The 24,444-nt window shown below is 36.7% G+C and overlaps 1 protein-coding gene across 7 annotated transcripts in view; it reads left to right on the forward strand.

The window, feature by feature from the left end:
• The window catches only part of syne1a (spectrin repeat containing, nuclear envelope 1a), a 329,974-nt gene that overhangs the window by 248,501 nt on the left and 57,029 nt on the right, over positions 1–24,444 (forward strand). For all 7 annotated transcript variants that reach the window (XM_073933275.1, XM_073933274.1, XM_073933278.1 and 4 more), the window contains 19 exons: positions 1,641–1,967; positions 3,863–4,015; positions 4,512–4,679; positions 5,304–5,480; positions 7,236–7,382; positions 7,515–7,640; positions 9,350–9,526; positions 10,048–10,313; positions 11,195–13,346; positions 13,814–14,151; positions 14,328–14,472; positions 14,568–14,777; positions 18,109–18,380; positions 20,241–20,406; positions 20,533–20,688; positions 21,378–21,530; positions 22,517–22,699; positions 22,793–22,930; positions 23,018–23,203. In XM_073933275.1, the coding sequence (XP_073789376.1) occupies positions 1,641–1,967; positions 3,863–4,015; positions 4,512–4,679; positions 5,304–5,480; positions 7,236–7,382; positions 7,515–7,640; positions 9,350–9,526; positions 10,048–10,313; positions 11,195–13,346; positions 13,814–14,151; positions 14,328–14,472; positions 14,568–14,777; positions 18,109–18,380; positions 20,241–20,406; positions 20,533–20,688; positions 21,378–21,530; positions 22,517–22,699; positions 22,793–22,930; positions 23,018–23,203 (5,640 nt within the window). The remainder of the gene's footprint in view (positions 1–1,640; positions 1,968–3,862; positions 4,016–4,511; positions 4,680–5,303; positions 5,481–7,235; positions 7,383–7,514; positions 7,641–9,349; positions 9,527–10,047; positions 10,314–11,194; positions 13,347–13,813; positions 14,152–14,327; positions 14,473–14,567; positions 14,778–18,108; positions 18,381–20,240; positions 20,407–20,532; positions 20,689–21,377; positions 21,531–22,516; positions 22,700–22,792; positions 22,931–23,017; positions 23,204–24,444) is intronic.

Below are 24,444 nucleotides of genomic sequence, written 5' to 3' on the forward strand. Positions count from 1 at the left end.
TAATATTTAAATTTCCTGTCTTCTCCCACTCTTTTTTAAACTTCATAATGTGAAGTTTGTGTTTCTTGTGTTCATAATGTTCATGTCTTTCCTTTTCATTTTCAAAATATTAGGCATGCAAAACAATAATGGAGTAATGTATTGTATCGATTAGTAAAAAAGTTTGGCTAATAATTTAAAATTATGTCTAAAATTTCTGTCTGCATTCAGTTATTTATTTATTTTTACCTTGTAAAAAGGGTTTTCTACAATGTTCAGAATATAGTTATGGCCTTGGCTGTCCAATAAATTTAGCGAACACGTATTTTACCAACTGTGAAATGGCTTATTCAATATTTATTTAAAATGTAGTCAGAACAAACTGAGGAAATATATCATAACATGACATTTATTATTATTATTATTATTATTATTATTATTATTATTAATTAATTAATTAAAATGGAAAACTTGGAGAAGTCATGGAATTTTGACATGGCATTTTCCAGGCCTGGAAAAGTTTTGAAAAAACAGATATCTGTAAACTTGAATATAGGTTAATTGTCTTTAATTAAATTGTTAATTGTCTCATATTATTAGTGCACAGTAAGCATTATCTGAATCAATTTTACATAGATATAAATTAAAACTAAATAGATTGTTTCGTGTTTAGGAGATGCTGTATAAAATTTGAACATGCCTCGTTTTTCTTTTACCACACATATGTAGACATTGCATGAAACATTAGGTCATGAAAATTACTCGAAGGTCTTGGAAAAGTCATGGAATTTTAGTAGTAAAAATTCGTATGAAACCTGTAATAATAATAATAATAATAATAATAATAATAATAATAATAATAATTTTCCAGCTAAAGTACTTTATAATAGTGTTTTTTAATAATAATTTGTAATCTTCTGTGATTTAAAAGTAAACAACCAACTAGCTTAGACATTCAAATAAAACACCAGTACTCTCGTTTGGCACTTGGCGAGTTTTAATTTCAGGCCTAGAATGGAATTTTTTTGTGAATTAATTAACAGCCAATTAAGTGTGCATTTCTCCGGCCAGATCATATTTCTTGGCCCAATTATGCTTTCATCCTACACCTCTCTGCATCGCTAACTTCTCATTTCCTTATCGGTGTGTGGAGATCATCATTAAAACACTGGGGCTGTTTTAGCTGTCAGCACCGCAGCAGTAACTCCAGATCTAGCTATACAGCCAAGGGCCCCTCATGTACTGCTCTTTGTAGAAACAACAGGCTGATATCATATAGAGACGCCTCCCGCATAAGGGTAAAGGAGTAGGAGGGGTCGAGCGCAGAGATGATGGAGAAACCCCACTGCTGAAGCCCCATTTAAGGCCTGGATAATTGGGTCTTCCTCTCATATCTCATCTCGGGGCCTCCCCGGGTCTCCGCACACAGGTGTCAGGGGCCCGGCAGGCTTCAAAGTGCCCATCAGAAAAGTCCACTTCAGAGGAGATCAGATGCTGTCAGGAACAGGAAATACTGTACATGTCTTGGCTGCACACTAGGGAAGGCATAAATATCTGTCCTGTGGCTCATTAAATTATTGATTTGTGTTTGTTTTGTTATTGTTGTTCTTTTTGTACTTTTTTCATTCATTGTTTAAAAGCTTCTCTTGCTCATCCTGCAGTCTCTACAGGGGGAGATGGATCAAGCCCACAGCTTGCTAAAAACACTGAGAGAGAGTGCAGAGCTGGCCGTTTCCTTTTTGGATGACCCTGGAGCTTCCAGACTGGAGAGGGAAGTGCAAACGGGCCGATCACAACTCGAGGAGCTTATACTGGGGCTACGGGAAGAGCACGTGACCCTGGAAAGGAGCATTGTGCTCTATAAAGACTTCCAAGAGCGCTACAAGGGCCAAATGCAGTGGCTTAGAGAGACTAGAGCTCTGCTCAGCTCTACTGTTGAACCCAAAGTAGAACTTTACCAGAGGAAAGCCCAGCTGGCCAAGTACAAGGTTGGTGAATCATTTTGTAGTGTTTTACTGATATGACATACTTGATTAGCCCTTTTAAAATTACTCAAGAGTAGTGACTATTACACTGTAAAAAGCTGATGCTTTTACAGTGCATGCAATTTTTGCAGGGATGTGTAGACTAACAGTAACATTCTGTAGTGCAATTAGTGATTATTTAAGCCTATTTGGTGATTTCAGTCATCATACAGTAAGCATCCACCATCTTCTCATCAGTGACATGCAGTATAAACAGTCTCTGGGTCATTGTGTGTAAAGATTTTGGACATCTTCTTGGACACTTTTAATGCTTCCAAACTTCCAAATATTGCAAATTTAATAATTCCAAATACTTCCATTTATAAAGCGCTACTCATGTTTTGAGGTTGTTCAGTATGGTGCGATTTACTTTGCATGTGTGATTTGATTGAATGGGAATAACAGGACCGATTTGTCTACTTTAGCCAATTTCCATGGACAAGACAAAATTAAGTAGTGACTGCAGCTTAAAGAAAAGTAGTGGAGTAAAAGTATAGATACAGTGATAAAAATGTACTCAAATGAAAGTAAAAGCACACATTTTTAAAAACTACTTAGTAAATTACAACTCCTGAGAAAAACTACTCAATTACAGTAATTTGAGGATTTATAATTTCTTCCTTTAAACCACTGTTGATATGTGATTAGAATCATCAACAGAAGTAGTTGTTTCCCCTTGTGTCATTTTTATACCCCACAAGCAGATATACTGTATATATACAATCAAAAAAGCATACTTTATATTCCCACAGGTTATAGAATTTCTGGAATATCATGGAATTTTAAGAGATCTATTATAGTCATTGAATGTCATGAATTTGTCTATGTCATGGAATATCAGAAATTTGTCATTTACAATTTTACTTGCTTTTTATCAACATGTATTTTTTATTCTTTTTTCTATCAAATTGTTTCCTGTTTTGCCTATTTTCAGTGCTCAGCCAATTTCTTCTGGGTTTTGCTTAAAAAAAATTCTGATTTTTGTGGCCTAAAATGATGAATTAATGGCAACTGTTCTCAAAATTTGCTGCAATATTTGTGCCTATTCTTGTGGCAAATATACACATCTTAGTTTTTTTTTTGACTGTAATTTATATACAAAGAGAGAAACAAAGAGAGAATTTTAACCATACCAACCCTTACTACGTCATATTTTATACATAAATAACTGACCAAAACAAACAAAACTGTTCAAATCTCTTCAGCAATAACATTAGAAACATTCAAATTTCTAAATTTAGTGATCCGTACAATGAAGATAGCTTTTTTAAAATAGGCATTGGCAGAATTGCATTGTGATAATGTTACAGGAAAAAATGCAGAGCTGTTGCAGAGCTATGACAATGCTAGTTTTCACACACTGGATGAGCACTTTCTATATGCAAATATAATGTTATTTAATATAAAACAATTCTGATGGTATAGCAGAAATTCGCAACAATTTAAAAAAAATCACAAACTACTGTCCTATAAATTTTGCGCTTTCTGTTAGATTTTTAAAAAAACCTTTTTTTGTTTCATTGAATCGAAAAATTCTCACTGGGACTACAACATCTGCCTGTTTTTATGTTTATTAAATCTAATGTGAATTCAGTATTTAAGTCAGTTAAAAATCAGGGAATTTAGGATTTGGCTTAGAGTGGGAACACTGTATAGAGAGATACATTTTAAAATGTAATTAAACCCTAATATTGTCATTATTCCATGTTTTAGTGTCACATGATCTTTCAGAAATCATCCTTATTTGTTGATTAGGTGTTCAAAATGCATTTATTATTTAAAATAAATATTCAAATTCAAAAGTTTAATTTATATTTATTTAATGTTAAATTTGGTGTTGATTGATCTGTTATGTCCAGGCTGTGGAGCAGACACTGCTGTCCCGTGATTCTGCTGTGAGCTTTGTGGTAGAGAAAGGAGAAACTCTACTGACCCTCCTCCACTCCCCCTCCATCACAGACAACATGAGCAGATTACAGGCTGACTACCAAGAGTTGCGTGGCACAGCAAGGGTAAGTTTATAATAACTATGAAAAATTAACTAAACAGAATCATTTAAATGCAGCGTAACATCAAAAACATCCACTAAGTGTATATACTTTCATCAAACAGCATGATATCGAAACATTAAATTATGACCTCCTACATTTACATATCAAAGCTTGTTTTAGCAGTTCGGATGTCATGAACATATAGAATCACTTAGAACTAAATTGCAAATTACAAACGTTGGAGGGAAACTAACTACTGCAAAATTGTAGATTATTTCCTCTTTAAGCTTTTGAATATTAATTTGAAGTCTTTATGTGCTATTTCCTCAAAGATGGCATCCATTAACCCTGCAATCAGCGCAATGAATACTCAATTCCAAATGATTCATTTGGCGCTTGCAGCTGTCAGCAGCTCTTTATGTGCACGAGGACTTCAAGCTGTGTGTTTATAAAGATGCTTTAGTCTGAGTGCTTGCAAATGTCTTGATCATTTCTGTATTTCAATGAATTTCCTTAGACCCATGTTCAGAGGCTGGAGGCCCAGGTGAAGAAACAGGAAGCTTATCATAAAGATCTACAGGAAATTGAGCGATGGCTGTTGCAGATGTCCAGCAGAATGGTGACTCCTGAGCCGTCGTCAAGCGGTGGCCTGGAAGCTGCAACTCAGCAGTTAGCCAGACATAAGGTGAACTATAGACCCTTTTTGGTTTGTGGGCTCCTCAGCAAGTTTCTCGGAAGTTGTTTTAGTTAAGAGCAGTAAACTGGATTGTGCCAAAAATAACTATTAATAATAATAATGCTTTACATTAATATAGCGCCTTTCTGGACACTCAAAGTGCTTTACACATTGGGGGAATCTCCTCATCCACCACCAAATTAATTAATTTGCATTCCTATTTGCTCCAATGTTAAAAGAAAAACTTCATAATAGTGTTTACATGACTTTCATAAAAATGAAAAAAATGTATAAGACTTATAATGGCAGCCCGAAGAGAGGACAACGTAAAATGTACTGTGCTGCATTAGAAACGCCTCTCATTAGCGGATATTCATTTTTTCATATAGTTTGATGCACAGATGCTATAATGCATTGTATAACTATACTTTTTTAAAAATCTAAATGTTAAAAAAATGCCAAAGATTTAAGATGCTGTTGATGTTAAATGTTCACATCAAAATGTTTTTACAAATATTTACACTTTATTTACCCACATTAAAAAAGTTATACTGAAATAAAGAGTTCCTGTTAGTATCAGAATATTTGGGTCAATTACTAATATATTTTATTTTGCATAAATCATCATCTCAGGCTATTATGGAGGAGATAGCTGGTTTTGAGGAGCGTTTGGCTACATTAAAGGAAAAGGGAGAGGAGCTGTTGTCCGGCTGCAGTGAGCGCCTCCAGCCTCGGCTTCGCCAGCAAATTCAGAACCACCAGCAGGGAGCAAAAGACAGCTACTCTGCCATCTGCAGCACTGCCCAGCGTGTGAGTTTACTTGCCAACACACCAGCACAAGATCAGCATTATGCCTGTGTTTACTGTGCATATCCACCTATGAGAGTATATAAAGAGCTAGAGCTGTGATATATGTCTCTTTTCTGTCCATTATTATTGGCCTGTGAAAGTGTAAATGTGTGAACTAGTTGTCTCCAGTCATTAAAATAGGAATAGGCCTTGGATAGTTTAATTTCATAGTAAATTCAAGATGATGCCTCTTATTGGGATATGACAAGTGCAAAAATTACTTTAAAAGTTATATATATTACGATCTTGAGTCCCTTTTCTATAAAAAGTAACTACTGTATATGTGTTACTTGGTTGTCTTTTGGGGAAAGTCATGTGAAAGTATGTATTGTAATTTTTGCTTGTTTAAATTAGGATAGGTTTAATATTGTAAACTATTACTTATTTAATGTATTTATACATTTAAGTATGTTTACCCAGCATTGAATATGACTGCAGTTTTATTGACAATTTAAACTGCACAAACAACACAAATTAAAAAATAAAATCCAGCACATTTAGAGTAATCTTAGTTATACTGCAGTTTTTAATTGTTACACCTCATTAAGCATATAATTTCCAGTCAGTTTGCTTGTGTCATTGTTTATTGTCCCTCTGCTGACTTCAAAGCATTGTTCCAGCAGCAAGCCTAAGTGTGCCAACTTTCTGCCACTCTTCCAGAACCTCACGATTATTTTAATCCCCCTGTCTGGCTTCCTAGTTTCACGGGACCAACTGAAGTGCTGACAAAGTCCTCCTCTCAGAGTATTTGTCTTTTAAATCAGATTAAACAACCTTTACCAGGCAGTCAATAAACAAGGGACGTCTGGCAATGAAATGAGCTTCACATTTTGACTTCTGCATGCCAGTGTCATTACAAGGAGACCCATCAGGAGGCACTAAGAAGTCATTTCTCCATGAAAGCGTATCATTAAAGCCTACGGCAGTGAAAGTGATCACATGCCCCCCTATTGCAAATCACCTTTTCCCCCCTACCCTGGCTCTTCCATCCCCACCAAAAGCTGCCACCTGCTTTCCTCTAAAAACCCTAATCACACTCACTCCTAATATGGCAAACACTCTCTGCCATCTGACACATTGCCTGTTCAGTCTCTCTCTGAGCAAACCACCCAGTCTATTAATACCTCGTCCCCTTCCCCATGCCAGTTTTATTTTGCCCATCAAGTCCAATTCCGTCAAAACAAGCCGAGACATTGATAAAACCCCTCCCTACTGGTTTGCTAGTTTATACCCCTTAATAACATCTTGTGCCAACCTTGCCAGAACAATGCCATCCGGTAAATCCCGCCACCTGGCAATCTGGTCAATGAGTTCCTCAGGCTGCCAGCTCCCGCCGTCTGCCAAAGCAAGCCTGTCGTTGCCTGCCCCCCGCAAGGACTCGTGAATTAAGAATGTCAATCAGCGTCAGCTTTTCTGCTCATGGGATTATGAATGCCAGAGCATTCAACACCTGTCAAATGGGCTTTGCTTTATGTTGACCCGATTTAGCATGGTTAACCGTATGGCCCTACTCATGTCATTTGCCGTTTTGCTCCTCAAATATGTCAAAGTCATGCTGTTTCTGTGGCTAACGATTACTTAAAATATCCTTTGATGTGATAAATTCAAGCGTTGTCTTATGAGTTGACCTCCTCTAGTGTTATTATTTTAGAAATTTTAACCAATTTCTTTTGTCTGTGCATGGAGTGTGGTTAAGTCTTTTGGATCTCTGTGCAGGTGTATCAGAGTCTGGATCGGGAATTGCAGAAACATGTAAGTGTGCGGGATACTTTACAACAGTGTCAGACATGGCTTTCAAATGTACAAGAGGAGGTACAGCTTCCTGAACATGCACCACAGTGCCTACAGGAGGCACTAACACAGGTATACATTATTATTATTATATAAGTTGCTTTGTGTATGTACATAAAAGTGGCTTTACTTCACAATAATAATTGGCATGAGAAAACTAGACTACCTAATTTGGTTTCTGGTGTTTCTTAAATGTCCCATCAGATGAAGCAAGATCGAACTCTACAGGAGCAGGCTAGTACCTATTTGCAGCTAGTGTGCTCTACCTGTGATCTTTCTGATGAGAAGGTACAAGAGACGGCAGCTGAGATACAGCAGGTCAAACTTCAGGTCAGTGACTCATAGACTTTTATTAATGCTTTAAAATATTCTGTCTTTGTGTTTCATACTTTATTCCCTAGACAGCCAACTGATGTTGCAAGTACCTTCGTTACAAACATAGTTAGTTGATTTGCCATTTCCAAAATCTATCGTTCCAATGAACATTCGCAAACTGTGTTGCAAACTTGTATGCTTGCAACTACACCTCTGGAGCATAGTTCCTGGCTGCGTTCTATTCCTAGTTATCCCCCCTATGCCCTATTCGTTTAGAACATTCTGACATTTAATCTTGCAATTCTTTTTTAAAAAGGCAATAAAGTCATTATTCTCAGGTGTAATTGGTTTTCAAAGTGTTTTTACTGTTCATGTAAAATCTTCATATTTACAACTGTGCTCCTTTCGCAGTGCCCTTTAAAAACATTTTGACTCGTCATTTTGAACACAGCCATTTTGCTCTTCAAATATATGAAAGTCATGCTGTTTCTGTGGCTAACGAGTACTTAAAATAACATTTGATGTGCTAATTTCAAAACTGAGCCAACTGTTTTCTTGCATTAGAAACAGTTATTTTTGTATTAATAATTTATTCATTTTTGTTTAGATTCATTTTTGGCCTTTTTGCTTTTATTAGATAGTACAGTAATAAGACAAGAAGTGAAGTTGGAAAGAGAGAGGGTTAGGGTTGGGAAATGTCCTCAAGCTGGGATTCGAACTCGGAACGCCCTGACGTGCTACTGCACCATATGTCGGCGCACTAACCACTAGTCCATTGCGCCAACAGTTTATTCATAATTTTTAAACAGAAAAGCATAGATAATCGGTAAAGATAACCGGGCCTAACTCAGCATGAATGCTGTTTTTCAGCAGGCTTCCGCTCTGCAGAACATTAAAACATGCAGTACAGACACCTTAACATCTCATCCATCAACAATTGAGAACAGTTCAAACAATAACCAAACATACAAAATAAAGAGAAACAGTGGCCACAGTGATAGTTGACTGAATGTCTCAGTGTTGGTATTGCTTTTAGATTTTGTGGGATATTATTCCAGGCTTTTGTGAATACATAAAAGAAATATCTTTGTCCATAACAGTTTTTAAAAGCCGGTAATGGCAGACATCCAATTGTTACAGATCTGTTGGAACGATCAGTCCTAAGTATTGAGTTTTGGTACCATAGCACAAAGGGCTGCTGAGGTAGCCCTAATTAAAATTTGATAGTACAGTTTAATCCATGTGTTCATAATGTAATTTTGAAAGGATAAAGCTTTAGAGAGTGATAGCGCAAAACAATGATGTGTCCATCCAGAAAGTCTATTGTGGATCCTATAGGCCCTATTGTACAGTCTAGCTGTTGGCTCCAAGATATCATTTGTTGTTATCTTCCAAACAGGCAAACTGTATGACAAGGTGAACAAAATGATGTCATGAAGATAAGTTTCAGGAACAGAAAAAGACAAATTTGTCCTAATTCTCCCATAAACAAATAGCTTCTGTTTCAGATTTTTATAGACATTTTGAACATGCTCACAATAAGTAAGATGGGATTCCTGGCTGATTCCAAAATATTGAGTAGTGTACTGATAAGAGCAAAATTATATTTCATTGATATTATATAGGATTTATTTTATAATACTTGTCTCAATACCCAATTTTTAATATCAAACTTGAAAATCCATTGCTGGAAAATATTTAGAATTGTTTTTCACCAAATGCAGATAGAGGAGAGGATGCTGGAATCTCAAGAACTTACAGACAATTGGAGAGAGATCAAAGACTTGCGTTCCAACCTTGAATGTCATCTTCTTGAGGCTGAACAACTCCTTCAGAACATGTTAAGGAGGCCAGCTGAGCTTGAGCCAAAGGTTGCTCAGAACCAGTTGGACCAGGCTCAGGTAAGCTTTGTGTCCGCATGATGGCTATTTGATTACTTATTTTTACGAAACATAACCTGTACAAGATTTACTGCTGCAAATGCAATTGCATGAGACTTTATACCCAAGTTTTGTATGGGATCTTTATATTAGTTAATCAGAAGCAGTCTATTATGTGTTGCTGAAAGCCGGGATGATCTTTGCCCTCTGTTACATTTTCTGGCAGGAAGCTTCATTCATTAATAAAGATTTCTCCCCAGATTACTCATCTGGGTGTAATTATGGATGTATGAATTGATTTGTCCGTGCCTGTAATAACAGCGTCCAGGCAGACCCCTTCATTGTGTGTGAAAAATAGCACATATTACCATCTCTGGATGTGCTGAGAATTGTCAACAATAGATTGAATGAAAACCTCAATTACCTCAAAGCTCACTCTCTGCCAGCGACAGAGGGTGTCATCCAGAACTGTCCATTTGGCAGGATATCAAATAAAGACAGGCAGAATTTATTAATAACACGCCATATTTTGTGCCACAAAGGATTTTATCCAGGAGATGCGAGCCAGGCAGGTTGATCTGACCCATCTGAGAGAGCGCATTAATAGGCTAACGGCTGGTCAGGAATCCCCTGAGCTTATGGAAGTTGGGCGCTTGCGCTGTTCCTGGCTGGATCTGGGCAGACAGGCTGCACAGCTGCTAGAACAGAAAGAGGAGGATCTGCAGAGGAGCGGGGACTATCATGACTGCATTTGTATGGTGGAGGAGTTGTTTGACCAGCTGTCCAAGAAATGGGATCAATTGGCAAGGCATGTGACATTCCCTTTCTAATTTCACTAAACATGTTCGTATGTTTGATAGTTGTCTTTTGTTGTTCTTAGGGGTGTAATGATACACTCAAGTCATGATTCCATACATATCTCAATACTGAACTCACCGTATGATGTTATTTCAATTCTGCGTTCTGTGAAAAAATTTTACATTAGTATTATTATTGTTATTTTTCAAACACATGGTAAAAACAATAATAATATAAAATGTAGGCCTACTGTTGGTTAAAATGTTAAACTTTGTGGAGATTTGAGGTGATAGACTATGCATTGAATCTACAAAAAAGCAGCATACACAACTCTGTTCACAATGAACGAATAAACCCCCTCCAAAAAAATGCTTGGAGTAATCATATATCTAATGGCGATATGGTCATTTGAATGATGTGTGCGCTTTCACTTTGCAGAATGCCGCTCCAACCACTGCTGCTCAAGTGAGTGTGTTCCGCCACTTTGAGATTCAAAAAACATGTGCATGTAAATCGAAATTACTATCTGAGGCTCCTGATGTTGCACTGAGGTGTTATAAAGCAAATAATTACAACTTTATTACCTGTTATTGAGCATGTACACTGAAGTAAGCTTCATTTGCTTGTATTCGGCTCTAGTGTGATTTTACAGCAATGAAAGGTTTTTGTGCAACATAGTACATGAAGGCGGAATTGAAATATTTGAGTGAATTATACCTTAGTTGACTCTTGAATTAAACAAGTTATTACAAATCATATTGTTTATGCCAATGATAAGCATCGGTGCATTTTTATTTTAGCAATTTCCCAATATTATGATGTATCGTTATACCCCTAGTTATTCCTCAGACATTTTTATCAGCCATTTATTTCTGTTTGCTCACTTTTTAGGGGAGATATTGAGAGCACAGCCGAGTGCCTTGATGCCTTAAAGAAACTATCCACTGACCTGCAGGATCAAAGATGTGTGCTTGATGATCTTAGAAATAATAGGCATGGGATCCTGCCTCGTCTGAGCTTAGAAGACAGAGACCTAGTTAAGGAGCAAGTGGGTTATCTAGAGCAACGCTGGACTCAGGTGGAATCACTTGTCCAGCAGAAAATCCAAGATTCAGCTCTAACATTGGAAGAGCTGAGTCAAATTGAGGACCGTTTGCGGGAGGCTCAAGAGTGGGCTGAGTTGCAGCAACCATCCCTGTCGGAAGCTCTCAAAACTAGCCCCCCTCCAGATTTGGCCCAAAGCTTTCTGTTTGACCACTTGAGCTTTTGTGCAGAACTGGAGGCCAAGGAGAAGCTTCTGGCAGAGGCCATGACAGATGCCAGCAGCCTTTCCTCTCGTCTAGGTCTTAATGAAAGGAGGAAATTGCAGACATTGGTTGAGGAAGCACAAGTAGAAGTGGCATCACTTGGAACCAAGGCAGCTCAGTATCGAAAGAGCCTCAGTAAGGTTTTTACAGAACGAACACAGTTCCTACAAGCCCTCGACCGAGCAGCTGAATGGATCAAGAAGCAAGAGCAGAGGGCACTTGCAGATGATCATGTGGCACTCCTACCAAATGTACTTCACAAACAGGTGGCAGCATGTAAGAATTTTACCAGTAGCCTAAGAGCATATCAAGTGGAGCTCACATCTCTTTGGGTCCAGGGACGAGATCTAGTGAAAGATTCAACTGAGGAGGAGAAGAAGGAGACGCTTCATAAGTTGGAGGAGCTGCAAGTTATCTTCGAGGCGTCCTTGCAGAAGAGCGCAGAGCATCTACATCATCTGGAGAAAGCATTAGTCATCCGTAAATACTTTCAAATGGATCTTGACCGAATATGTGAGTGGCTAAAACAAGCAGAGGAAGCCACATTTCCAGTTATTGACCTGAGTGGGAATGATGTAAACTTGCAGAATCAGTTGGCCCAATACCAGCAGCTTCTTGATCATGCTTCAGAGTATGAAAACCTTTTGCTTATCGTTCAGAGGGCTGGACAAGAGATTCTTCCTACATTAAATGAGGTGGACCACTGCTACCTAGATGAGAAGCTCAATGGCCTTCCTCAGCAGTACAACGACATGCTGTTGTTGATCAGAGAGAAGCGTGACTGGATCCAACAAGTACTTTTGGAGCGCAGGGAGTTCGAGTCCCTTATTGATATCACACGAAAAGCTTTGAAAGAACTACAGGAGAAGAGTGATGGTTTAGAGATGCAGTCAGCTAACCAAAGTCTTGAGGAGGGAGAAAGATTGCACAGAAGTTATGAAGATCTCCTGAAAGGTCTTGGAAATCTGTTTCAGGGAATGAAAGATCTAAGGTGTAAAACTCAGGATTTTCTCAGCATGGGTCAGCCATATGCTCATGAAGTCACTGGCCAGCTAGTTTATCTTCACAGCAGTCTTAACAAGCAGATTGAGTGTAAAATAAAAGTATTACGGAAAACATTAAAAGTATTAAATGACCACCGGGCAGCTATCGAGAAAATGGACTGTAAAATCACTAGATTAAAGGAGCAACTTGACAGACTTGAATCAGATATAGAGGCAGATGCCATGGAGAGATTATCTACACTATACGACCTCTCAAAATGTCTTAAAGAGGCCAGTACACATTCAGAGGGTCTCAAAGCACAAAACGATGACCTCAATCAGCACTTTGACTTAGAGACCCTTAAGACTCAGGTTATCTTCAGAGAGGAACAGCTTATCACATTAAAGCAAAGGATTAATAAACACAGAGAAAAATGTGAGAGAGATTTAAAAGGATGTAAGGATTTTCAAATTGAAGGATTCTTTGACTGGCTCAAGAGTCTGAGGGATCAATTAAGACGCCCATTAATGTTTGATGAAGCAAACGTTGAAATTGTACAGCAGGAGGCCAGCTCACTGTCTGCACTTCAAGAAGAAATGAAATCAAGGTTTAGAGTATTAGAAGATATAAGTAATGAAGAGAAACAGAAGTACATTCATGACCAAAAGTCTTTTCCAAAGCTCTTTGAAACCACTTTAATGGACATTCCAAAGCTGAAGGAGGATCTTCAACAAGCTTTCAACACCAAACAGGTAAGATAATGGTCACTCAGGGATATCTAGTTCTGCTTCTGAAAGGTCATTGTCTTGAGTTTAACTCTTTAACACCTCAACAATTTTTGAGAAATGTTTGCTCTTTGTTTACGCATTTGTGACTGACAATGCATAAATCCGTACAGATAATTGTGTCTGCTTAAACACTTGAAAACAAAAGTTTTGAAACTGATGACATCATGTGCATTTTTAGTACCTATTTAGGGAGGTGTAGATTAAAGGCAAGCTTAAACAAACACACAAAAATGATGGAGTTTGAGATAGTGTTGTTGTTGTTAAGCGTCTACAATATCATTGTTGTGTAAGTGTAGCCTGAGTCTTTAATTGTAGCTAAACTCCTCATGGCCTTTCATAGGTGTATTTGGTCAACCCTTTGTTAGTTCCTGACAGTTAACCTGATTGAAAGCAAGTTCAATGTTTATTAAACATGTAATATGTATCCTCAGGTGGCCTTGCAGTCTGCTTTGTCCCTGTTCCAGAGATACCATCATTCCTTACAATGCATCCAACAGTGGTTTGATGATGCTGGTGCTCTTCTTGAGCAGGTCTTACTTGAGCCAGACCTGGAGAAAATTTCAGACCACCTCAAGGACTTAGAGGATACAACAGGCAGAGAACATGCTGTCAGGCTTATGATTGATGAAATGCAAGATCTGATCCCTCAGATGGGTGACCATTTGAGCCCTACTGTAATTAAACACATCTGTCAACATTGTGACGAGTCTCATCACAAAGCCACAGAGGTCTTTGAGCAGTTAAAACAACATCAAGACAACTTGCAACGGTAAAGACTATGAGGTTTTGCCATTTTAAATTATATAAAATGTAATTATTATTTTAAACATTTATTAATTATTAAAGGCACAAGAAACCTATACTTGCATGTCTGTGTTATTCAAATTGACAGAACTGATTTAGAAACATTAATATTTAAACTTGCTTACTTTATTTCTTTGTTAGAAGCATAACTCAGTGGAGATCCTTCCAAGATGAAACAGATGACGTTATCAGGCAGATGAATGACATTGAGAAGAGGATGAAGGAGTTGACAACCGCCAAAGCAAACTCTGAACAAGAAGCTGAAGACAATCTGCATTTATACCAGGTCATCATCTAACCCTTTTAATCTTATGCATTAACTTTGACATGACTTTTGTAGTTTTTCTAAAACCTCCTTTTGATTTTTTTCTTTTTATATAGAGAATAATGCCGCAGGTTCAGGGTCTTGAAGATGCACTAAATTGCCTGAAAGAAAAAGCAGCACAGTTTGATCAGCCAGCTATAAAAGATGTTACTTCTCAGTCAGTCCGTTCAGTAAGCCATCGGTGGTCTCGGATGAACAGTGTTGCTAGAGCTCAGGTGAAAACCCTCCAGGACTCTGCTCATAACTGGAGATGCATCAGGGAGAAGGTATGGAATCATCATTGGCTGATGTGCTAGAGCTGTGGAATATAGTCTTTATAGAGATGTGCATACAGTGCATCCGGAAAGGATTCATAGCGCTTCACTTTTTCCACATTTTTATCATGTTACAAGCTTATTCCAAAATGGATTAAATTCATTCATTTCCTCAAAATCCTACACACAATACCCCATAATGACAATATGAAAAAAGATGTTTTGAAATTGTTGCAAGTTTATTAAAAATAAAAAAAAACTGAAAAATCACATGTACATAAGTATTCAGAGCCTTTGCCGTGAAGCTCTAAGTTGAGCTCTGGTACATTCTGTGGGGAAGGTTACAGAAAAATTTCTGCGGCTCTGAAAGTTCCAGTGAGCATAGTGGCCACCATCATCTGTAAGTGGAAGATGTTTGGAACCACCAGAACACTTCTTAGAGCTCGCCAATAACCCAATGGTCACTCTGTCTGAGCTCCAGTGTTCTTCTGTAGAGAGAGTAAAACCTTACATAAGGACAACCATCTGTGCAGCAATCCACCAATCAGGCCTGTATGGCCAGACGGAAGCCACTCCCTGCCTGGAATTGGCCAAAAGGTATCTGAAGGACTCACAAAATTCTCTGGTCTGATGAGACTAAAATTTAACTCTTTGTAGTGAATGCCAGACGTTACGTTTAGAGAAAACCAGGCAGCACTCATCACAAGGCTAATACTATCCCTACATTGAAGCATGGTGGTGTCAGCATCGGGTTGTGGGGATGTTTTTCAGCTGCAGGAACTGGAAGACTAGTCAGGATAGAGGGAAAGATTTATGCAGCAATGTACAGAGACATCCTAAATGTCAATGACAATGGCTTCACAATAACTTGTTAAATGTCTTTAAGTGGCCCAGCCAGAGCCCAGACCTAAATCCTATTAAACATCTCTGGAGAGATCTGAAAATGGCTGTACACTGTCACTTCCAATCCAACCTGATAGAGCTTGAGAGGAACTGCAAAGAGGAACGGGCAAAAATTCTTAAAGACAGGTGTGCCAAGCTTGTGGCATCATATTCAAAAAGACTTGAGGCTGTAATTGCTGCCAAAAGTATTGAGCAGAGGTTGTGAATACTTATGTACATGTGATTTTTCAGGAGTTTTTCAGGTTTTTCTGTAACCTTCCCTGGCCTTGTGCCTTGAGACAATCCTGTCTCGGAGGTCTACAGACAATTCCTTTGTCTTCATGCTTGGTTTGTGCTTTGACATGCACTGTCAACCCTGAGACCTTATATAGACAGGTGGATGCCTTTTCAAATCATGTCCAATCAACTGAATTTACCACAGGTGAACTTCAATTAAGCTGCTAAAACAGCTCAAGAATGATCAGTGGAAACAGAATGTACCTGAGCTCAACTTAGAGCTTCACGGCAAAGGCTCTGAATACTTATGTATTATATGTGAATTTTCAGGTTTTTTCATTTTTAATGAACTTGCAACCATTTCAAAACATCTTTTTTTCACATTGTTATTATGGGGTATTGTGTGTAGAATTTTGAGGAAATCGATTAATTTAATCCATTTTGGAATAAAGCTGTAACAAAAAATGTGAAAAAAAGTAAAGCCCTGTGAATACTTTTCGCATGCACTGTACCCTTTAGAAGTAGAGCAAGTGTGTTTGATGTTTCAGTTTTTATAAAAAGAACATAAAATACACAGTAATGCATTTGATGTTAAAAGAGTATTCAAAACAATAAGCCAAGAAAAATATTTTTAGATGCATATTGTTTTTGAATGGTAAGATACGCATAGAATTATTTCATAATATCTGTATGCATGTAAACACAGTCAGGGGTGTCTGATGTTATATTAGATTCTTACACTAGGTCATAATATAATAAAGCTGCTGTCTGTGTCATTAATGTTAAAGGGGTTAATTCAATTTAAATTTAAATTTACACACTCCCAAAAAAAAAAAAGGATTGTCTAAAGTGACATTTTTCAAATAAAGGTATTTTATTTACTAGCTAATAACCTTTTCATTACATATAAAATTAAACTAATCATTGGAGCCTGATAGAAAATCCTCATTTACAACAAAAAGAGGTCTGTTTTAGAGGGTTTTGCATCTGAACTCTTCAATTGTAATTATTGGGTGAACTATCCCTTTAATCAAACAAAAGAAAAGAAGAAATAATCTTATAATACCAATACTTATGCTTTAATAATAAACCAATTTATTTATAAGACTATGCATTGAATGCTTTTACATTAAATGTTTAATCATTATTTAGGTTCCTACCTAAATGCTCTGTTAAACAATGTAAAAAATCCTCTTATTTGTATGTACTCTGCTGTTTTTTTATTTGCATTGCTGTTCTTATTTTAAATAACAAAGATAAAGAACAATTTTAAAAGTTATATTAAAAACTACATTTTAATATGTAGCATAAATAGCATATTTATAGGTAAAGAAATACAATATTTCTTATTTACTGTGGCAAAAATCAAACAGATAATGAAATAGAGCAGTTCTTCTGTATGCAGTTAGGTCCTGTAGTAGAGCTGAATAAATCTTGACTCTTGTTTCGGAGATCAGACTAGAGCGGCAGTCGCCGGCAGTGGCTTGAAAATGATGTAATGCTTGGCAATGACGGTCCATATAAAAATAGCCCAACATGGAAGTTGCCAACTCACCACTTCTCCCATAAATCTCTGCTGCCGTCACAGGAAATGACATCATAGGGAAGATATGCTGTGTAACAAGCATTGTGTATACATTTTATATTAGACTAGACAGCAGTAGCGCTTACAATGCTAAGTAAAAGATTATTGTAGAGACAGTACTATCTAGATATCAATATTATTAATGATAGCAATAACTGTTTCTTGTTTGATTTGAGCCGTTCACGCTTATTTCATTGTTTCTTAGTGATATAAGTTTCATTGTTCAGCTTAGGATGTGATATCACTCAGTAGGAATGAGTCATAGATCTTGCAGAAATGTATGCAGCATAGATGGAGGAAAGCTGTAAACCTGTAAATGTCTGCTTGCTTTTTTCATCAGTTTGATCAATAATTTATTATCAAAAGGTTTTTGATGTTCTGATGTGATGACCTCAGAGGCTGACAAATGCATTGCATCAATTCATAACAAGTGTTTCACTTGATATATCTTCCTTATGAAATCTACTGTACATGAAAACTGAATGCCTTTGTTTAGCTGTCATTTCCAGTGATGTGTTACATTTGAATCTTTTAAAAGCATACATAAAATGAACCTAAACCTCTTTTACGATAAAACAAAAAACAGTAGTGAGTAACATCTTTTGGAGTAACTCTTTACACATCTCTCTGTTTTTTCAGCTTGAGAAAATGCGAGCTGTGTGTGAGGATCTGCATAGTCGAGTTCCTGACAGCATGGTGGAAAAGGCCTCTAGTATGGCAGCTCTGCACAGCCTTCTGGAGTACCACGACTCTTTCAGTCGAGAGGTGGAGAGAGAGAGCAGTGCCCTGACCCTGCTCAGACACCACGTGCTCAACCTGTTCCTCCATCCTCACACCACTGCACCCACCATACTCAACTCAGAGAAACCCAGTTTACTGGAGATCCAGAGCATTCAGGACAAATATGACATGTATGAAGATCTCTATCTATCTATCTATCTATCTATCTATCTATCTATCTATCTATCTATCTATCTATCTATCTATCTATCTGTCTGTCTGTCTGTCTGTCTGTCTGTCTGTCTGTCTGTCTGTCTGTCTGTCTGTCTGTCTGTCTGTCTGTCTGTCTGTCTGTCTGTCTGTCTGTCTGTCTGTCTGTCTGTCTTTATTCTGTTATATAGTTCAATCCTTCTATCTGTAAATCATTGTATTATTCTATCTGTCATTCTATACATTCATCCATCCATACATGAACCTGCCAATCATTCTATCATTCTGTTGATCAATCAATCAATCAATCAATCAATCATTGGTCTTTTTACTATTCTTTCCTTCCATCTAACCATCCGTTACTCATCCAAGACTCTGTTGTTAAACTATCCATTATTCCATCTGTTGTTCTGCCATGCATCCATATAGAGTATCAAGTCATTATAGCTGTCTATGATGTTCTCTCCATCCATTTCATCATTCTGTCATCTATCCATCCATATTCAATTTCGGTTGTTTATTCATTTGTCTATCCTTCTATTTTCAATTTGCCCATCTATCTATCCATCAGTCCATCCATTTGTCCATTCATCCATCTATCCATCAATTTGTCCATCCATCAGCCATCCATCCATCCATTTACCTCTCCATTCAACTATGCATCTATATATCCATTCAACCATTTATCTATCCATTCAACCATCCACCCGTCTATCCATTCAACCATCCATCCATCCATCCATCCATCCATCCATCCATCCATCCATCCATCCATCCAACCATCCATACGTCCATCCATCCATTCAACCAACCAACCATCTATCCATCCATCCATCCATTTGTCAATCTATCCACTTGTCTATCCATTCATTTATTTGTTCATCCGTCCATCCATCCATCCATCTTTTCGTTTGTCAATTTGTCCATCCATCCATTTGTCCATCTATCAATTTGTCTATTTATCCATTTGTCCATTCATTCATCTATCCATCCATCTGTCCATCCGTTTGACTATCCATCCATCCATCCATCCATCCATATATCCATCCATTTATCCATTCATCCATCCATCAATCCACCTATCCATCCATCCATTAAACGATCTATCCAACCATCCATCCGTCCATCCATCCATTTATCCATCTATCCATTTGTCAATTTGTCCATCAATCTATTTTTCCATCTATGCATTAATCCATCCATTTGTTCATTCATCCATCTATTCATTTGCCAATTTTTCCATCTATACATTTGTCTATCCATCCATTTGTCCGTCTATATATCCATTTATATATCCATCAATCCATCCCTTTGTCCATCCATCTATTCATCCATTTGTCTATCAACCCAGCCATCTATCCATACATCATTCTGTCATTTAATTTATTATTCTGTTCTGTTTTTTTATCCACCTGTCCAGCTATGCATCCAATAATCATTTTATTGTTGTTTATCTTTTGGATGTTTTGTTGAGCCAGCCATCAATGTTCTTTTTTTTGTTTGTTTTATCATCCCTCTATTCATCCACCCATCTATCCAACATTCTTTTCATCTGTCTATTAATGTTCCTGTCTGTCTGTCTGTCTGTCTGTCTTGAAGGCAAATATTAAATTCTAAATGTTTTAGCTTTGAATAAATTAAGCTTATAATTGTTCCAGTTCTATTCGTTTCTGCAATGCTTGAAAACATCTGCAGTAAAATCCAGATATTGAACAACAGTTGTTAGCATAGAATGCCACGAAAATGATTCCAGTAATTTCTGAAATATTTCCAACTCTACTTTTCCGTCATCTGCTTTCACATCTTCAGTCATTTGCATAATGTGTGTTTTCTTCCGTCAGTCTGTTGCAGCAGGTGTGTGCTAGCAGACAGCAGGTGCAGATGGAGCTGCTGGAGAGAGAGGAAGTGGTGAGAGAGCTGGGCCTGCTGAAAGGGTGGATCCAGGACACCCAGGGGCTGCTTCTGAGCCCCACTGCAGACCTGGATAACCTGCTCACTGACCTGGAGGTACTGCAGAGCTCCTTATACAGTGGAGAGATGTGAGCACTTCTCACATTGTAGCATCCTACAACCTGACTTATAATAAGTAACTGTTTTTTTCTTTTTCTTTTTTTTTTTTGTGGATTCTGCTAGGCGGCTCATGGAGGCATGCTATCTCACCGTCAGAACCTTGAGCAAATTGTTGATCGTCAGCAGATGAAATACCAGGACCTCCACACTATCCTTCCTTCTGAGATCAACACCCAGCTGGCAGAGGTCACGCTGGCTCTGAGTTCTGCAGAAGATCAGGTACTTACTATTCATTGTACATATCGCTGTCAATTTTACATTGTCCTGTTTTTTTTGGGAGTATGCTGTTGCATTTTGCACTGTCTGTATTTTGCACTGTCATTGTATTTGCACTATCTGTATTTTGTACTGTCTGGTGCCTGTACCTAAGCTTTTCACTCATCATAGCACACATGCTGCTAATGATGTGACAATAAAAGTAATTTGATTTGATTTGATAGTTGTCACACTTGGTCAAATGCCTACCTAATAAGGTAAATATAAATGAAGTAAAACAGACAGGAGCACAAGACCTACCATTGACAATTAAAAAGTTAATTTGGCATTGATAAAAAAAATCTGCTCATCAAAAACACCTGATAGTTTCATATTATGAAATAATTTGTTTTATTTGTATTTTGTAATTGTTAAATTATTTGAATTATAACTTAACTCTACATTATCATATGTTTACTTCATTGCAAAATGTAGAAATGCTTGAAGGCTACATTACAATATTTGTTTGAATCTTATTATTTCTATGATTAAACTATACTGTAGAAACTTGTGAAATAGAGTGTTTAATATCATAATAATTTTTGATGTAGCAACAAATTGGTATCAGCTGTCAATACATTTCTAGTTTTGTCTATAGAAAAGGTAATACCTCTTTATATCTTGTGCTTATTTCTTTTCTTCTTTTTCTTCAGGTGCAGGCAAGGGAAAGAGAGGTCCAACACAGCAGAGGCATCAAAGAAGACTTTAACTCCAGACTTAAGGACATGTCAAAGAAAGTCAAACTCATCTCTCTGAAACTAAAGCAGAAGGCTGTGGATGTTGAGGAGGCTAAGGAGGAGACAGAGGTATGAATGCTGTGGTGCAGACACAGGCCTGATTACTAAACAGCACACTGCAAAAGATGACACAAGTGTACTCCAGAATGTTTCTGCATAACCCCGTTTCTAAATATATCAGGAGTGGAATTCACAATGAGGCTGTGCTATTTTAGTATTAAGTATATATATATATATATATATATATATATATATATATATATATATATATATATATATATATATATATATATATATATATATACTAAATATATATATATATATATATATATATATATATATATATATATATATATATATATATATATATACTTATACTTATATACTTATATATATATATATATATATATATTATTATATATATTATAGATATTATTCTAGCTTTTATCAGTTTATCACTTTACTAGTATTCATCACTCCTTTTTTAGTGTTAACTTTATTTGGGTCTTTTGGTTGAGGATCAAAAAAATACTGTGCTGTTTTATCAGCTGTACATACTATTCATTTAATATCTGGTTTTAAATCAATATATCTTCATATTAAAAAAGAAACATTGATTCTTAAATGGTGTTATTGTTGATGTGTTTTTTTTTTTTTTGTATATTCATTTAGATTTATTTATTTTTTAAACTATGTTAGTTTCTTTTTATTTCAGTAATTTATCAGATTTTTTTAATCTAAAGTAATTAGTTATTTAAAGTAATTGAAATGTTTTTGTTTGTCATCTCATATTTATATTAAATTTCAGCTATTAAATATTCATGATTCTATTTATTTTTGTATTTCCTAAAACAATTTGGTAACTAATAATACAAAATTACTAAAAGTTGTTTTAATGAATAATTGAAGTTATAATTAGGAACACTACAACAAAGCAGCTTGTATTTTTTTCCAAGGCTTGTTAATTTTTTTTATACTTAATTAGAGTAAGGTTAGGGTTAACCACTGTTTTTTCTTTGCCAGTTTGAAATTTTATTTTATCTTTGTTCTTCTAGACTCTGTTTGAGGAGCTAGAGGAATGTGCTCGGGCTCTTTCTGAACTAGATGTGGCAGTTCAGGAGTTTGGTGAGCAGAATCCTCTCCTAGCCAAACAGCTCAGCTTCAGCCTGAGTAAACTGACTGAGCTTCATGCCCAGACTAGCAGACTGGCAGAGGAAAGAACCACATGCCTTCAGAAGGTCAGCTTTCGGAGAAACTGTCTGTGATTCTGTTAGTGGCATGCAAATTATTATCACTTTGTGTTTAATAAGTTGGAGCTTTCTGCATTTTAGGCCGAGAGGAACTTTGAAGAATTTAATGAAATGCTGACATTAACACTCAACTGGACAGAAAAAGCAGAGACTGTGGTCTCCACAAACTTGATGTGGAGTCCATTATCCCAAATGCAGGAACAAATCAGGACCCATCAGGTGGAGACTGAAAACAGATATCATCACAATTTCTGTGTAGCTGCTGGGGCTGAAATCTAATGCTGTTTTGTGTTATGTCTAAATCAGGCCTTATTGCAAGAGTGGCAAGACCTTCAAGGAGAGTTTGAGGGTTTGGTGGAAAGGGTGGCGCTGCTGGGAGAGGTGGTGCAGACAGAAATGCTCCACCAGCAGGTGTCAGAACTGAGCAGACACGCTGAAGAGCTCCAGCAGGGTGCCAAAACCAGACTCCTGACATTACAGGATGCAGCCAAGGTAAAACATGACACAACATCACATTGCAGAAAACTAGTGTGAAAATTGCAGTTTTCGATGGCCTTTAAACTCATGTTTGTAGTTTTCTGGGAAACATAGATATGGTGAAGTTTCAGCATTTCATTTATATTTTAGATTTAATAACTTTTAAAATCCACTTCATTATAATTTTATTTTTTATTTCTATTTCTTATTAAATGTAAAAATACTGCCGTATGAATGCTGTAATCTACTTCAAGCTTCAAGTCTCTGGTAAGTGTAGAGAGTCATTGCCATCTAGTGGCCATTGAGGTAAGCTATATAATTTTTCTTTACTACATACGAAGGGTGCTCAAACATTTCCTTATAAAGGGCCAAAAACCAAACTTGATTGAGGGCTAAGGGCCGAATATATACCAAACCAAACAAACCAAAACATATTACATTAAATTTGCCATGGGTAATTTCCTAATTGGTTCGCTAATATTTAAAAATAACTAAAAACGTTTCATTAAATCTTATTAACTAATGCAATTTCATTTTTAAAATCTTATAATGAACTTGTTTACAGTTAAAACAAAAACAATGCAATTTATAGCACTATGGAGTTCAATGTTGAGAACAAAAAAGAAACTAGTCGACCTGCGCCTACCTGTTTTTACATTTTAAAAGTCTGAATCATTTACAACATTTAATTGAAACATTTTTTTTTAGTCAGATTTTTTCTGTAGCTCAGCAATAAAACAAAGAAACAAAAGCTCAACCATCTTCTCATCATTCTCCCTTTATTTTCAGATGGGATAGTGGGCCAAATCAATGGTTACTATTGCCCAACTTTGGCCCGTGAGCTCCTACTTTGGGCACCTTTGCCAGTTGGACTTAATTCATGATTGTTCATTAAATAGCCATATACTCACCACACTGCTTCATTCATTTATAGGTTTATATAGCAGCACTCACATTATTTTAAAGAAAGCAACCCCTTTTTAGGCCCATAAATTAGTCCTTTTTAAATTGTCTAGACTGTCATAACTAGCAGTGTGCCATAAAGAAATTGGATTAATAATGTAGTTTAATTTTTTTATTAGAGTGAAATGTTACAATTTTTATATTTGTAGTTACAATTTTCACATAGTCTTTGATTATAAGAACATTATTTATGATTTAGTTAGAAAAATTTCAAACACATGCCATGTCTCTTAATATCTGTATTTGAGCATGCTTGGAGATTTCAACAAACATGAAGAAAATAATCAGTGTGT

This window comes from Danio rerio, chromosome 20 (assembly GCF_049306965.1).
Source record: "Danio rerio strain Tuebingen ecotype United States chromosome 20, GRCz12tu, whole genome shotgun sequence".
Classification (NCBI taxonomy): domain Eukaryota; kingdom Metazoa; phylum Chordata; class Actinopteri; order Cypriniformes; family Danionidae; genus Danio; species Danio rerio.